Genomic DNA, 17608 nt, shown 5'->3' with positions numbered 1-17608 from the left:
CCTGCTGGTAAGTGTTGTCATTTCTTGGTGTTTTACTGGGGTTGGTGTGGAGAAGGAGCCCAAGGAGCTTCAGAATGACTGCCAGCGCGGATAGGGCTAGGGGCTCTGAGCCCGCCTGTCTGGACTGCCATGCCAGCTACAACCCTTAACTTTAGGGTTACATTGCTCTGGCTTCCTGAGCCATAATGTGAGGACAATAATAGCACCAAGTGCCATTGTGAGGCTTGAAAGGAGTGTGAAAAGCACATGAATTGTTCCTGGCATTTAATACTCAATAAATACTGTCAGATCTGAAGTCTATCTGCCATCAGATGTCCTGGGCAGTGCAGCCATTTTTGAGTTTTGTTAAAATGTGGAGTGAGGCTGGGCGTGGTGTCTCACGCCTGTAATACCAGCACTTTGGGAGGCCAAGGCGGGTGGATCATTTGAGGTCAGGAGTTTGAGATGAGCCTGGTCAATGTGGTGAAACCCCGTCTCTACTAAAAATACAAAAAAATTAGCTGAGCCTGGTGGCGCACGCCTGTGGTCCCAGCTACTCAGGAGGCTGAGGCAGGAGAATCCATTGAACCCAGAAGGCGAAGGTTGCATTGAGCCAAGATCACGCCACTACACTCCAGCCTAGGTGACACAGCAAGACTCCCTCTCAAAAAAAAAAAAAAGTGGAGTGAAAAAACTCTCCTTTTCTCTGATGTAATAAGAGTTTAGTGTATTAAAATCCTTGAAAGGAGAGGTAAATGTATGTTCAATGCTAAAAGGCAGTAAAAATTTGTATGTTTTCTGAAAGAACTTGGGCAAGACCACAAATCTGTTGCCTTTTGGAGAAAAAAAATGGAGTTGGGGAATGAAATATACCCTTGCGGGCTGGCTCAGAGCCATTAACCATTAACATACTGGTGACTTTGTGCTGTTCTTCATTCCAGTTTCAGTTTGTGTTTCTGCAGTGCTGGGTGGCAGGCGCTGTGCCAGGTGCAGATACTGCAAGCGCATCCTGTGCCTGCCCTGTGTTTCTTGCCCAGGGCTGGTTATGACCGTGGGCAAGCCATCGCTTTTCAGCCTTCCCCTTCAGGGACCCCTTGAGCAGAATCTGCCCGGTGGGTGAGGTGGGGCAGATGAGCCTCATGACTGGGCCGAGGGGCCCTCATGCTTTAGCTCACTCTGGGTCCCACGTGCACGCATGCACACACAGCACACCCAGCAGGATGGGTGTGTCTAGAAGAATGCCGAGCAGGTGGCCTTGGACAATTCACAACCAGCCGAGCAGGTCCCCTCCTGTGCCCTGTACTAGATGCCAGCTGCCCCAGCAGGCCTGTTGTGACTGCCAGCCCCATTTAGGATTGTTTTCCTCTGATGTCCTTTGCAGGGTGGGGCTCTTGTATACCCACAGCCTGCTCTGGGCAAAATTATGTAGCACGGTCTCTGCTATTAATTTTTTCCAGTAAATTAAAGGCTAGAGAAGAAGAAGAAAAAGAATCAAGGATCCAATATTAAGAAATATGAACCCAAACCTTACACTCCAGTGCTGAACATGGTGAAGGATTAAGCCTCCTGTCAAGAAAAACAAGCCTGACAGCCTGTAGGCCGATAGAGGGAGGTGGGTCTTCTCTCCAGAAGCCTACTTCTGCAGGAACCCAAGAGTATGGAATGAGCCGTGCAAAGTCTGATTCAAAAAATAACCCACTGGGCATGCACCCCCAGTCACTCATCCAGTGTCCAGCTGGCAGCCTGGCAGCCCATGGCTCCCATGCACAGTGCTTGAGAGCTTCATTGTTTCCTATCTGCCGGTGCCATCAACAGCTCTGGGGTGGCAGGGGCAGATCTTGGGCTAAAGGACAGTGGCCAACGGCTTTGGGCCAAAAGGCCACAGCAAAACCAGCCAACTGAGAGGAGGAATGTCATGTCCACAGCGAATACCTACTGCAGCAAGGCTGTAGGAGACTTTGGGGAGGAAGGAGGGACCCTGTTTCCCATCCAGGGCCCTTTGTGCACAGTGGTGGTGCGCAGGTATTTCCAACTGGGAGCCCCCACAGGGTCAGTGGCTGGTCTGTGCACTTGCTACTGGACCCCTAGCACTGTGCCTGGCACATGCAGATGTGCGTGTGCCAGTGGACTCCAGCCTCGTGATGTACCTTCATCTCTGTGCCCTTGATAGGGCGGTTCCAGGGTTACCTCTGCATGAGTTCAACCCTCAGGTATTTGAACAGCACATAGCCTCAGCCCAGCACTGTGCTGGCTACTGGGGCAATCTAGGCAGCTTATAAAGGCTGGGCCTTGCCTTGAAGCTTAGTTAGAGATGAGACTTAGGCATTTAGCACAAATGGGCATGTCTGGGCTCCGAGTGCCAGAGGAGTTCAGGAGATGGGCCCTCAGTGAAAGTGGTTTGGCACTATGGGAAGGGCAGGACTGCCAGGTGATTGCTTCTTAAGCTCTTGATGGGCTCTCCTTCTGTCCTGCCCACAAGAGCCCAGCCTTGGGCTCCCCATCTAGCTGTCCAGAGAGGCTGGGGAAGGCTGTTGGTGAAGGGAGGGTGGGCCAGAGCCGCCTGCTGTGCACAGGTTGGGTCACCATTCCTATTCCACTTTCACTGGTCCCTTGGTATCCAGGCACATGGCAGCCACTGCTCCGGAGAGTGGAGCCTAGCAAGGAACATGGACACCCAGCACTTCTGTCATCACCATCACCATCTGCATCTGCCTTACCTGGCTTACCTCTCCATTCAGCACACCTGGGAGCAGTGCCCTTGCAGCCCTTCCCCCTTGACAGAGCTGTGACATTGAGCCCTGCCCTGGTCCAGTAGCTGAGGGCCCAGGCTCCCCTTGCCTCCTTTGTCCCATCAGCCCAGGTACGGAAGGTGGCAATGAAGTCTCACACTCAGGGTAACCAACATGCAGTACTTATGGAAAGACTAATGTGATCAAGGGTTGAGAGAATAGTATACTGAACCTAAATGTACCCATTACATAGTGTGAACAACTATCAACATGCAGTACTCAATGAAAGCAAAGGGATAATAAAAATGCACTATTACTGAAAGTAAGAAAGTGTGGGGTATGTTAGAGAGACAAAGGAGCCAACTGAGAAAGCTCCCAAAGGCAAAACTGCAACAATTTGAGTAACAACATAAATGTAGCATTGGAACATAATATGAAGTATAAATATTTATGAGTCCATAGTGATATAAAGAAATGATTGAATAAATTGAGAATAAACATCTCCCATGTATTCCCATGTAGAATTCCAGGTAGTTTGTGTATTTGCTCTGCCTTCAAGGATGTGGAGCATAACTCCCCACTTCTTTTGTTTTTTTGAGACGGAGTCTTGCGCTGTCGCCCAGGCTGGAGTGCAGTGGCATGATCTCAGCTCACTGCAAGCTCCGCCTCCCAGGTTCAAGCGATTCTCCTGCCTCAGCTTCTTGAGTAGCTGAGATTACAGTTGTGTGCCACCACGCCCGGCTAATTTTTGTATTTTTAGTAGCTATGGGGTTTCATCATGTTGGCCAGGCTGGTCTCGAACTCCTGACCTCAAGTGATGCACCTGCCTCGGCCTACCAAAGTGCTGGGATTACAGGCATGAGCAACCTCCCCACTTCTTAAGCATGGACTGCATATAGTAACTACCTTGTAAAGGATACATTCAGGAAAGGGAGAAAAAGTAACCTTATGGAGGAACCTGACAAACACTACCTCAGCCAGGCAATGAAGGGTAACACCAGCATAAGCATGATGAAGCAGGTTGATAGTATGTACCCTTGATGTGTGATGAGAGTGGTACTTTACCTCTGTGGCCTTCCTCCAGAAAAACTTATGCATGGCCCTGGCACGGTGGCTTATGCCTGTAATCATAGCACTTTGGGTGGCTAAGGGAGGAGGATCGCTTAAGTCTAGCAGTTCAAGACCAGCCTGGGCAACATAGCAAGAGCCTGCCTCTACTGGAAAAAAAAAAGCTGTACATGGTGGTGTGTGCCTGTGGTCCCAGCTACTCAGGAAGCTGACCAGGAGGATTGCTTGAGCCCGGGAGGTTGAGGCTGCAGTGAGCCATGATCCACTGTACTCTAGCCTGGGCAACAGAGCAAGACACTGTCTCTTGAAAAAACAATAACAAAAAACATAACCCCATCTAGTCATAAGGATAACATCAAACAAATCCCACCTGAGGGATGGTCTACAGAATACCTGGCCATACTTTTCAGAACTGTCAAAATCATCAAAAACAAGGAAAGAATGAGAAACTGTCAAAACCAAGAGGAGTCTAAGGAGACATGAGACATGACAACTCAGTGAAATGTAGTGTTCTGGCTGGGATCTTGGGACAGAAAAAGGCCATTAGGTAAAAACCAGGGGAATTCAAATAAGGTATGGACTTTTATTAGTAATGTATCAAAATTGGTTCATCCATTATGATAAATGCCACCTGTTAGTGGAAGATGTTAACAATAGGGAAAACTGACTAATGGGTCTGTGGGAGCTCTGTGTACTATCTTTGCAATTTTTCTGTCAATCTCAAAACTATTCTAAAATGTTTATTTTTTAAAATGCTTTTTTTTTTTTTTTTAAAGACAGGGTCTTGCTCTGTCACCCAGCCTGGAGTACAGTGGTATAATCATGGCTCATGGCAGCCTTAACTTCTCAAGCTCAAGTGACCCCCCATTTTAGCCTCCCAAGTAGCTGTGAGCACAGGTGTGTGGGGGCCACCACATCCGACTAATTTTTTTTTTTTTTTTTAATTTTTGTAGATACAGAGTCTGGCTATGTTGCTCAGGCTGGTCTCAAACTCCTGAGTTCAAGTGATCTTCCAGCCTCGGCCTCCCAAAGTGTTGGGATTATAGGCACGAGCCACCACACCTGACCTAAAAAATACATTATTCTTTTTTTTTTTGGAGACGCAATTTCGCTCTTGTTGCCCAGCCTGGAGTGCAAGGGTGCAATCTCAGCTCACCGCAACCTCCACCTCCCAGGTTCAAGTGATTGTCCTGCCTAAGCCTCTAAGCCTCCTGAGTAGCTGGGATTACAGGCATGTGCCACCACGCCCGGCTAATTTTGTATTTTTAGTAGAGATAGGGTTTCTCCATGTTGCTCAGGCTAGTCATGAACTCCCGACCTTAGGTGATCTGCCCACTGCAGCCTCCCAAAGTGTTGGGATTACAGGCGTGAGCCACCATGCCCGGCCATGCATTATTCTTACTGTTATTTTGTAAGCGCTGTATTTCTTCAGGGGGAGCAGGGGGTAAGAGAAAGTTTCCATTAAGCTGGACCAATGACGAGTGCCCTGTCCCTGCCCTGCCTGGTTTTGTTCTTGGATGTGCCAGAGAAGCAGGAGGGAGGAACAAGAGGCCATCTGGCCCCAGTTCCCCAGCTGGTGGAAAGCAGAGGCAAGGAGGGTTACTGCAGGAAAGTGAGAGGATGCGCAGGAACCTGTTAGAGGCCCCTGGACCAGGTTGGAGAAAGCTGGCTGCTGTTAGGCTGTGGTCAGCTCCCGGGAAGACGGACTCCACAGCCTCACTGAGCCACATGGCATCACACTCTGTACTGGCGTGGCATGCACCTGGTGCAGCAAACATCACTCTATGCCACACACTTGGCAGCAAGTGGAGACCTCACTAGAAGGGTGAGGGGCCTGCCCTGCTATTTGCTGTCACCATCCCTGACTTAGTGACAGATGGAAGCTGGCATTCAGGGCCTCAGTCATCCAGCCTAGAGGTAAACCAAGCATGTTTCACCAGTGCCCACTGTTCCCCGAGACCTCTCACCTTCCTTCAGAGGCCTGAGGTGGTAGAAGGGCATGGGTTTTGGAGGCAGCAGATCTGGGCTCAGGCTCAGGCGCCACCACTTGACAGCTGGGAAACCTTGGGTGATTCACTTAAGCTCTCCGACCTGTTTCTCCAGTTGTAAAAGGCAGATAATACACCTGCTTCACCCACCTTACAAGGTTAGTCAAGGATCAAATGAGAGGCAGTAGACCAGGAGGGACTGTCTTAGGGGTTATTGTTTGGGTAGATGAGGCAAGAGTGGTCAGCACTTTCTTAAGCAGCAGGTAAAGCCTTGGTCTTGGGGCTAATTGGTAGTAGAGTTTTGTATATAGTCATGCCACATAATGTTTTGGTCAACAACAGTGCATGTATGACAGTGGTCCCGTGAGATCATAATACTATATTTTTACTGTACCTTTTCCATGTTTAGATTTACAAATACCACTGTGTTCCAATTGCCTACAGTATCCAGCACGGTGACAAGTTGCACAGGTTTGTAGCTTAGGAGGAACAGGCTACCCCATCTAGCCTAGGTGTGCGGTAGGCTGGGCCATCTAGGTCTGTGTAAGCGCACTCCATGATGTTCACACAACAACGAGATCACCTGACTGCTTTTCTCAGGGCGTATCCTCGTCATTAAGTGACATGACTGTATTAGGTTGCTTTCAGTTGCAGGTAATAGTAAGTCCAACTCACATTGGCTCATATAACTGAAAATTCAGAGGCCACATGGGCCTCAGGAGCCATGTGATCAGGGCCATATTTCTCAGTCTCAGAGCATGTGCATGTGCTGGCTTCTCACGCTGATTTTCTTCTAGGTAGAAAAATGGTTATAGGAGGCCCAGGCCACACATTCTACCATCCCCTAAGAGGAAAGAGCTGCTTTCCCCGTCATACAGTGTCCATGACGTCTCTCTCTTTAGACTGTTTTAGGTCACATGCTTATGTTCTGAATTGATCACTGGGGCAAGGACAAGTCATGCCGACTGGCTTAGGCGTGAGTTACTCCCAACCTGAACAAATTACTGGGGCAAAGAGAGATAAATGAAAATGATTGGGTTAGCCAATCGGGGCCTGGGCCTGGAGGTAGGAGATCATCAAGCCCAGGCAAACCTTTTGGCTGCTACAGGCGGGGAGGAGTGGCATGGATGCCAACAGTGTCCCTACAGGCTTCTATCCCAGTCATAATCCACTGTTTGAGAGCAATGGCCATTTGCCTCTATAGCATCCATTTACCCCTTTGGCAACAATCCTAATTTGCATTTGGGGCATTGTTCCTTCCCCTTTCCCAAAAACTATGTGCTTCTAATGAAACCTCATTTCCCTCTCATGGGAGAGGCATGTGACCAAGACGTCGGCCAATTGGTGCACTGTATTCTCCAAGCCACCGGACTGCTTCTTGGAGAGGCACTTGGTTTGATTAAAGCCAGTGAAACACAATGATACTCGCTGGGAAGGAAGGCTGGGGCGGCACCAGGTGTGCCTGTCTGCTGAACCTGACCCCAAGAGGAGGTAGGGTCTAGAGCTGTTGGTGCTGCCATTTTACAACCCCATGGAGAGCCTGAGATTGAGGCTAATGTAGAGAGATGGAGGGAGGGTGAGGAACCTAATAGGGCCAGCCTAATTCCTGGACTCTGCAGTTTCAGAGTCCACAGATTGCCTCTGCTTTAAAAGCCAGTTTGGGTCAAGTTTTCTACCAGTTGCAACGGTGTCTTATTATACTCTCCTCCCTATTCAAGGGCAGTAAATGCCACCAAGCCGTGCATGTGGGCGACTAGAATGCTTGGTCCAATCCTTACTATTTGTCACTTGACACTAATATTACATGAAAAGCATCCCAGTCATGAAAGATATGGAAGAATGCTCAGTAATACCATGAAGGGAGAGCAGTTTGGAACCATTGTTTACTGGTATTGTTATCTCAGGGGTGTTTCCCCTGATTATCCATGAGGTTCTCTTTATGCTCTGCTCCCTGTAGGGTCTGGCAGGCTTCCCAACTTACCTGGTGTTCAAAGTGGGTCTAAGGGTGAAACTGGAGCCCACCTGGATATAGAGATCTATATTAGTTTTGTGTTTATTGATGGGAGAAAGTCTTTATTTGGGGTAATCCACCTTGAATGCTACATAAATGTCTTCTACTCAAGGATTCACATGATAAATCTCTCCAAAGGTGCGGTGGCTCACACCTGTAATCTCAGCACTTTGGGAGGCTGAGGCGGAAGGATCGCTTGAGCCCAGGAGTTTGAGACCAGCTTGGGCAACATGGTGAAACCCCATTTCTACAAAAAATACCAAAATTAGCTAGCTGTGGTGGTGTGCACCTGTGGTCCTAGCTACTTGGGAGGCTAAGGCAGGAGGATCTTCTGAGCCCGGGAGGTTGAGGCTGCAGTGAGCATCCAGCTCACTCCAACTTGGGTGCATTTGAGCAAGATCCTATCTCAACTGAATGAATAAACAAATCTCTAGGACCTACCTTGAGAGCTGTCAGGAAACCCTCCGGAAAAGGATGTCTCATGGATATGCCAGTGTAAACTCTCCTGAAATAACCCTTTCTCTTTTCTACCCAGACTAACTTTACCTACCCTTCAGGGCCCAACTCAGATCCCTCCCTCTTGGTAAAAAGCCAGTTCAGACTGAAGCAGTCCTTTCTGTTAACCACACTAATTATTACTGCAATTAATCTCACAATACCTTGAGGCTCCTGGTGCTGAGAGGATTTTGCCTTTTGTTATAGTGATGGAAAGGATGCATTTCAATATGTTGCCTTGCAGCGCAAACCTTTGTTAACAGGGTAAAAATAGCACACGGGGCAGGAATTACATTCCTGGATGTGCATTTGGCTTATTTACATGGATTTGGGTGTCCTCTAGGGACACCATCGTCTCTCCCCTCCAAGAGGGTCAGGCCACAGGACATCCATGTTCTTGGCCTCCCATGGGAGAGGGGCTCTCGCCAGAGGAAGGGAAAGCCAAGTGGCCACAGAGTTCCAGCCTGTCCCTGGGACAGCCCCTGCCTCTGGCCAGACATCCACCCACCCTTGCTGAGTCAGCCTGCTCTGGGGCTAGGGCTCAGTCCTTGCTGTCTGTCAGAGACAGACCGTGAAGTGCAGTGTGTGGAGGGCTGGGGCATAGCACACCGAATTACCCCAGGGAGCTTGGAAAACAACTCTTCCCACTCTCTGTGAGGCCCACGGCTTCCTCTACTGGAGGAGACAGCATGTGAGGACGGAACTCAGTCATTCCTCTGTCACCACCAATACAAACAGTCTGGAATCCTGCGCACAGGAGACTGATGATCCCTGAGCAACCTTTAATAGCTCCTACCATTGGGCATTTTCTTGGTACAGATCACAAATAAGAGACATCATAGAAAATGTTATTCTTTTATTATTTCAAGGAGGTAATACATAGCCCAATATGTCAAAGCAAAAGGAATTAGAGGCAGCAAATGGCCAGGTTTTTCTAAGAGCCTCATGCTGCATCTCTGAGCTCCTGTCTGCCCGCAGCCCACAGCTGCTTACATGAAGGCCAGGTCAGTGGACAGATGGCCCAACTCGACACTCCACTGAGAAAGGGCTCAATGTGCAGCACAGCAGAGGCACTGCCAGGACCCAGCACGCTGGGCGGCACCCCCCGCTGCCACCACCAGCTCCAGAGCTAGTGCCTTAGTGGCAGCCAGCGTGTCTAGCACTTGATTTTATTCCTGTGAGCCTAGAGTGGGCAGGACGTGAATAAATCCTGAGTCATAAATTAAGGTGAAAAACTTAGTAGTGTTAATACTCTGGGTAAGAAAAGACAGCACAGTCTTGGAGGAGAGTGGGCTTGGAGTCTGGTGGAAGAAAGATAGAAACCCCCAGAAGGGCCTCGGCCTGCAGGCACTGCCTTGAGGCCATCAGAGGGGGTTTTCATGGTACATGATGGGGAGGAGTGAGGCGGGGGGGGGGGGGGGCACTGGAGGGCTGCTTCCTCTGGCACAGTTGAACTAGAGGTTCATTTTCCACTCATAATTGGTTTCCCAGGTCTAAGTCACCACACCTGGGGCTGAAGCAAGTCTTGCCAGTGCACCAAGCGTGGCCTTGGACCCTGGAGAGATGCAAGGCTCAGTTCTCCAGTGTTGAAGCGGAGGGGCTCCCAACTGAAGGAGATCTTTCTCCCCCCACCTCCAGCTCCTTTCCCTTGCAAATGACCAGGGTGTGAGTCGAGAGGCAGAGGCACCTCCTGGTGCAACCCCACCACAGTCTTCCAGAGAACTCATCTTGGTGGGACTCAAAAGCCCAGGCTTGGCATGGAGCAGACTTATTCCGCCCATGGGAGGGCACCCAGTCTGGTGACTGAATGGTGGCGTGCAAGTGGGAGTCAGCAGTGGCTCTGGATGTCGTAATACTCAGATGCCATTCATCTCTATGTGATCGTCCTGGCTGGAGAGCTGGTGAGGAGGGGCTGCTTCCTCCTGGCGTGCACTGTTCACCAACCACACCAGCTGGGCTGATAGATTTTTGGTTTGACAGGTGTGGAAAGAATTTTTAAAACCAGCCACTGTGTTCTCCAAACCCAGAGCCACTGGTTTTGTTTGACAAGAAAGGACAAAGAGAACCACAGCTCCACTGAGGCTAAGGCTTGTGTAGCACAGAATGCAGTATGTATCGAAACGTATAAACCTTGTCTGGGGAGATGGGTGGGCACAGAGCTGCAGGGACCCAGGTCCTCTAGTCAGTTGCAGGCTCTGCCGATGTCTCATCCCTAAGCTCCTCAAAACCCGGGACAGGCTTCTGCAGAAAGTATGTAGTGGCCTGGATCACCTTGTCTGGTCCAATGTTGTACACTGGGTGAGTGGGCTGCTGCAAAGAGAAGAAAAGGTGCCAGTTAATCACCCCGGTGGTCTTTGAAAACGTAACACATCCTTTGCTCCATGAAAGGCACTTCTAAGAATTTAGTATAAAGAATCAGAGATACACACAAAGATTTATCACACAAAGCCCAAAGGTTCAAAAACGGTGTATTTGCTAAAACTATCTAGTCCATGGGACACAGGGTAATATACAGCCATTATAAACATGCATTTAAATATTTAATGATATAGGCAAATGCTTACAACATATGTGAGAAAACAGTATGTGCAATACTATCTCAAATTTTTTTTTTTTTTTTTTGAGACAGAGTCTTGCTCTGTTGCCCAGGCTGGAGTGCAATGATGTGATCTCAGTTTACTGCAACCTCTGCCTCCTGGGTTCAAGAGATTCTCCTGCCTTAGCCTCCCGAGTAACTGGGATTATAGGTGTGAGCCACCACACCCAGGTAATTTTTGTATTTTTAGTAGAGACAGGGTTTCACCATATTGGCTAGGCTGGTCTCGAACTCCTGACCTCAGGTGATCCACCAGCATCAGCCTCCCAATGTGCTGGGGTTACAGGTGTGAGCCAATGCCCAGCCTCAAACTTTTTAAAAAGTGTATTTGTACCTGTGATGTATATAAATGGCAAAAATCGTACCCATACCAAAATATTAACAGTGATATGATTGTTTTTAATTTTCTTATTTGTATTTTATGTATCCCAATTATTAAAACAATAAACATGTATTTACATTTATAATCAAGAAAAAAGGGGCTGGATGCGGTGGCTCATGCCTGTAATCCCAGCATTTTGGGAGGCTGAGGTGGATGGATCACCTGAGGTCTGGAGTCCAAGACCAGCCTGGCCAAGATGGTGAAACCCCGTCTCTATAAAAATACAAAAATTAGCCGGGCATGATGGTGGGTGCCTGTAATCCCAGCTACTTGGAAGGCTGAGGCAAGAGAATCGTTTGAACCCGGGAGGCAGAGGTTGCAGTGAGCCAAGATTGCATCACTGCACTCTAGCCTGGACAACAGAGCAAGACTCCATCTCAAAAAAAATAATAAAAGAAAAAAGGACCACAACCCTATTATGTAGTAAGGCTGTTAGGTCATATTTAAACTCCATGATGTTATTCTAGTACATCACAGAAAACCAAAAAAAAATTTAGATTTGACACGGGGCATAATCTTAGGCCAATAATCAGGATTCTCCCACTGTGGGAGAATGAAGAAGGGGACACAACTGCAGGAGAGATTTAAAAAATTTTGAGAGAATACTATGAGCAACCTCATGCTAAAACATACAAAAATTCAGATAAACAGTAATTTTTAAAAACCAGAAAAACTGTCAAAATTGACTTAAGGAATTTTTAAAGGCTTATATGAAGAAATTAAGAACAACAATTGCTTATTCTGCCACCCCCACATCCCCTAAAAGATACTAGACCTAGATGGTTTCTCAGGCAAGTATTAACAAACCTAAAAAGAAACAGATAGTCTCTGACCTATACAAACTTTTTAAGAGACTGAAAAAAAAAGCGGGGGGGGCCAGGTGCAATGGCTCACACCTATAATCCCAGCACTTTGTATGGTTGAGGTAGGATAGCTTGAGGCCAAGAGTTCAAGATCAGACTAGGCAACATAGCAAAACCCTGTCTCTACAAAAATTTAAAAACTAGCAGGTTCTGGTGGTGTGCACCTGTAGTCCCTGCTACTTGGGAGGCTAAGACAGAAGGATAGCTTAAGCCCAGGAGTTCCAGGCTGCAGTGAGCTATGATCACATCACTGCACTCCAGCATGAGTGACGGAGTGAGATCATGTCTCTGAAAAAGAAAAGAAAACGAAAAAAGGTAAGAGGAGCAGGAAGCTACCCATCTAATTTTATGAGGCTATGATATTATCCTGAAACACTGGAAAAGGACAATACAATACAATTTTAGATCAATCTTTCTTATGAACGCACATGCAAAAAAATCCTAAATAAAAGTACTATGCAAACATACTGGCAAACTGAATCCAGCAGTATACTGAACAAAACACACAGACACAGACACACTGTCTCTACTATGACCAAGAAGGGCTTATCCTGGGAATATAAGGCTTAACATCAGAACATTAATGAAACATATCACATTAAAGAAGAAAAATCAGATGTGGAGAAAGCATTCAATAAAATTTAACACTACCTTATGACTGAAACTAACAAAAACAACCTAGCAAATCAGGAATAGAAGCAAATATCACTAACTTGATAAAATGTAACTATCAAACCCTACAGTTAACCCTATCATGCTTAATGGTCAGATTATAAAAAGCCTTCCCATTACAATCAGGAGCAAGGCAGGAATGCCCTCTATTACCTTTAGTCAAGACTATGTGGCGATATTAGCCAACAATACAAGACAAGAAAAATAAAACGGAAACTTAGACAAACTTAAAACTATTAAGAGAGTTCAACAAGGTAGCTGGATACAAGATTTATAAATATTATTAGCATTTCTATACACTAGTAACAAACAGTTACAAAATTGAAAATAAAAAAGATTCCAGTCACAAGAGACATAAAAACTGTAAATTAGACATAACTCTAAAAAAAAAAAAATGCTAGTCCTTTATGGAAAAAATTATAAAAAACCATTGAAAGACATTAAATAAAAGAAAAATTATGTTCATAAATGGAAGCCTAAATATTGAAAAGAAGTCAGTTCTCTTTCCACTCCTGGGAAGACAGGAAGAAAAAAAAAAAAAAACAAGTTGCTTCTCTCCTATTAATCTAAAATGTAGTGCAATTCCAATAAAAATCCCATTAGAACTTGACAAGTTGATCCTACAATTCACAGGAAAATGCAAAAGGCAAAGAACAGCCAAGGCAATTTTGAAGAAAAACAAGGCAGACAGGACTTGCCTACCTGTTTTCAGACTTGCTTAAAAGAGTGCAGATAGGCAAACAGACCAAAGGAACAGAATAGAGAGTCCAGAAACAGGGCCCCTTCATGTATGGAAACTTGAGGGTGTGGCACACATGACATACACATCAGCAGGAAAGGCTGTAGACTTCAGTACATGGTGCTGGTTATCCATATGGAAAAAAGACAACATTATATCCAAGCCTCGCTGTACACAGAAACCAAATCCAAGAGAATTAAAAATCTAGATTAAAAAGGCAAGCTTTAGACTATTTAGAGGTTACACTTAATGACTTGCTGCAGTGCCTTGTTCATTCCCTTCATAGCATGCGTCACAATTTGTAATGTATTTGTTTAATGTGTGCCTCCTTCTGTCTGCTTCCCTCAAAAATGGTAGATTTCTTAAGTAAATCCTCACCTACCCTCCCCCCAAAACAAACCCCTGAACAACAGAAAAGACAAACAGATCTGACCACTTCAAAATTAAAATATTAAAATATTTTTGTGGGGAAGGGGTGCTGGGGGCAGGGTCTCACTCCATCTCCCAGACTGGAGTGCAGTGGTGCAAACAGAGCTCACTGTAGCCTTGACTACCTGGGCTCGAGCGATTCTCCCACCTCAGCCTCCCAAAGTGCTAGGTTTACAGGTGAAAACCACCATATCTGGCCTAAAATGTTCTATTTAACAAAAAAACACTAAAAACAAAATGCTATGGTTTTGATGTGGTTTATTTGTCCCCACAAAAATTAATGTTGAAATCTGATCCCCAAGGTGGCGATGTTGGGAGGCGGGGTTTATGGAATGTGCTTGGGTTCGAGGGGTGGATCCCTCAGGAGTGCCTTGGCACTGTTCTTGCAGTAGTGAGTGAGCTCTCACTCTTGCTCTGGGGAGTCTGAATTAGTCCTTGAGGGAATGGATTAGTTCCTGCAAGGGTAGGCTGTTACAAAGCCAGGGTGTCCTCAGGCTCTCCTCTCTTTGCATGGGTTGGCTTCCCCTTTGACTTCCACATATTATAATGCAGCACAACCCTTGCCAGAAGCCGGAGCCATGCCCTTGAACTTCTCAGCCTATAGAACCATGAGTTAAATAAACCTCTTCTTTATATATTATCTAGTCTCAGGTATTCTTTTATAGCAATACAAATCAGAGTCACAAAATGAAAAGACAAGTCACAAGCTGGAAGATATTCACTACAGACATGTAACTGACAAAAGATTAGTATCAAAAATATACAAAGAACTACAAATACTTAAGGGAAAACAACTGAAGCTATCCATCAGTAAGAAAACGAGCACAGAAGACAACACAAATGGCCAACGAACATTTGAAAAGATTTTCAACCTCTCTAGTAATCAGGAAAATGCACAATCAGACAAATACCATTTCACATCCATCGAATGGCAAAAAGGAAAAGGTCTGACTATGGATCGGTTGATCTTACACAACCATGCTGGGGAGGAGATGAGAGATATCTATCAAAGATGACAATGTGTGTCCCTTCAACCCAGCAGGTCCCCTCCTGGAGACATTCTAACACATGAACCCAATGAGACAGATACCAGAACATTCACTACAACACTGTAATAGCAAAACATTGATAACTAGCAGGAGAACAGAGAACTACACTGGGGTACATTTATACAAGTGAGTATCATATAATAGTTAAAATAAATAAACTGGAGCAACACATGTGAACACAGATAAACCTCAAAAATAACAATGGTCAGTGGAAAAAGCAATGCAGAATAACTGGTATAGTAGGTACCATTACAAAAAGTTTGAAAACATGCAAGCAACTGTTATATTGCTTATAAACAACTATATATTGCTTATAGATACATATGTATGTAGCAATAGTACAAAAACATCCACAGGCATGATACATGTCAAATTTGGGACAGGGTTACCTCTGGAAGAGGAGAGAGGAAAAAAAATCGGAAGAGGACTATATAAGAGGCAAATGGGGAAAATAATTAGGGCCTGGAAAAGCTGGGTGGCTGTTTTTCTGATTAAGAACGAGGTTGAACATCTTTTCAACTATCTATTAGCCATTTGTGTTTCTTCCATTTGAAATGTTTCCCAGTTAAAAGAAACAAAGACGGAGCCAGGCGTGGTGGCTCACACATGTAATCCCGGCACCTTGGGAGGCTGAGGCGGGTGGATCACTTGAGGTCAGGAGTTGGAGACCAGCCTGCCCAACATGGGGAAACCCCATCTCTACTAAAAATATAAAAATTAGCTGGGTGTGGTGGCGCACGCCTGTAATCCCAGCTACTCAGTAGGCTGAGGCACAAGAATTGCTTGAACCCGGGAGGCGGAGGTTGCAGTGAGTGAAGATCATACCACTGCACTCCAGCCTGGGTGACAGAGTGAGACTTTGTCTCACAAAAAAAATTAAAAATTAAAAAAAAATTTTTTTTGAAAGAAACAAAAAGGGAAGGTTAAAACGACACAGATGAGAAAATAAGGCAGTGACCTAAATGGGAGCAGCAGGCCATGTTTACACTGGTGGAAGTAGGGCTTAGTAAGAGTAGGGAACTGCACACACACATTCAGGACAGTCTGCACGGGCCCTGTGATTTGGTCACTGGGGACAGTCTCCACTGGATTCATGTCTCAGGCTCACGTCTAGGCTCAGAGCACCTCCACATTGTCCTCAGCTGGCTGCAGCAGTGAGCATCCTGCCCTCACAGGGCTATTGTTTTTTGAGGAAAACAGACAAACACACATTAAACAACACACCACCAACTGAGTAAAGTATCACAAAGAATATGAACAAGGTGCTGAGGCAGAGCGTTCTGGGGATCTCATTCTCTGAAGAGAAGGCATCTAAGCTGAGCCTCTGGGGGAGATGCGGCAGGCAGTGCTGCGCGGCTGCAGTGCTATCATAAGCCTGCTGGGACTCACAGCCTCAGAGTGACACCTGACTGCGGCCTCCTTGAGGGGAAGCTAATACCAGCGGTGGGCTAGGTCCTCAGCCCCGGGATAAAGGCACAACAGCTCTGTGACAGATCAGACCGCCCATCCAGAACCCTGAGCTTGCCCAGAGGTGCGTCTCCTCTGCGGTCACATCCTCACTAACGGCCGCACAGCTCGAAGGGCAGAGGGACCACAAGCTTCCGCCTGTCCACACAGGAAACACAGCCAGTTCTGCTCACTTGGAAAGCCTTCTGTCCTCGAGGTCCCTGTGGAGAAAGGGTGTGAAGCCCTGCACCCGCCTTACCAGAGCGTTTTCGGGCACACCCAGGACCACATCATGCAACATGGCTCCGCTGCCGAAGTGCTGGGCTATGGACAGGCCGCTCAGGCAGTAGCAGGTGTGGTAGAAATCACGCGACCTGTAAGGACAGGCAGCTCTGAGCAGGCGCTCCTCTGCTCCGCACACATCTACGATGCAGCCACACCAATTCAGAGACCACTGTGCTATCACATGTCCCCCCCGTCCTCCATGTGGCTAGAGGAGGCATGGTTTTCCCAGCAGTGTTATTTAAAGACCCACAGGCTGAGCACAGTGGCTCACACCCATAATCCCAGCACGTAGGAGGCTGAGGCAAGAGAAGAGTCTGAGGCCAGAAGTTCAAAACCAGCTTGGGCAACATAGGGAGACCCCGTCTCTACAAAAGATTAAAAATTAGCTAGGTGTGGTGGCAGATGCCTGTAATTGCAGTTACTTGGGAGGCTGAAGCAGGAGGATTACTTGAGCCCAAGAGGTGAAGGCTGCAGTGAGCCGTGATTGTGCCAGTGCACTCCAGCCTGGGTGACAGAGGGAGACCCTGTCTCAAAAAAGTAAGATACAATAAAATAAAAGCCCCATCCTCCAGCCCTGTCCAGCAGTGGGAACTGTAATATTTTTTTCTTTTTTTTTTCTTTTTTACCTTAAACTATTAAGGGTTAAAGGAAACTAATTTTACAGTCAGTCTCTCCAACTGTCTTCTGGAAAGGGCTCTCCAGGGGCAGTACTAGTGATAAATTGATACACTTCTCTAGAAAAATACCTAAACATCTAGACATGGGCCACATTCTTCCTGATAAATTGCTGGACCAGGCCTTCCCCTGGACACCAAGAGCAGCAGGACGTGTGTTGGGGTCAGGGGAGACAGAGGGTGGGGAACAAAGGTTAGAGGAC

General features: G+C 46.7%; 2 protein-coding genes across 3 annotated transcripts in view; one reads left to right on the top strand and one right to left on the bottom strand.

Annotated features, from left to right (window-relative positions):
• MAX (MYC associated factor X) overlaps nucleotides 1–17608 on the top strand; it is a 97158-nt gene that overhangs the window by 31280 nt on the left and 48270 nt on the right. The gene's annotated exons all lie outside the window — the stretch shown is intronic.
• Nucleotides 9110–17608, bottom strand: part of FNTB (farnesyltransferase, CAAX box, beta) — a 77897-nt gene continuing 69398 nt past the window's right edge. Inside the window, exons 11-12 of the mRNA XM_025392258.1 lie at nucleotides 16706–16820; nucleotides 9110–10580 (exon numbers count right to left, since the gene is read on the bottom strand). Of these exons, the coding sequence (XP_025248043.1) occupies nucleotides 10449–10580; nucleotides 16706–16820 (247 nt within the window). The 3' untranslated portion in view covers nucleotides 9110–10448. The remainder of the gene's footprint in view (nucleotides 10581–16705; nucleotides 16821–17608) is intronic.

The sequence above is a fragment of the Theropithecus gelada genome, chromosome 7b (assembly GCF_003255815.1).
Source record: "Theropithecus gelada isolate Dixy chromosome 7b, Tgel_1.0, whole genome shotgun sequence".
Taxonomy (NCBI): Eukaryota; Metazoa; Chordata; class Mammalia; order Primates; family Cercopithecidae; genus Theropithecus; species Theropithecus gelada.
The sequence above is the reverse complement of the archived record's forward strand: the minus strand, read 5'-3'. Positions and strand labels throughout refer to the sequence as shown.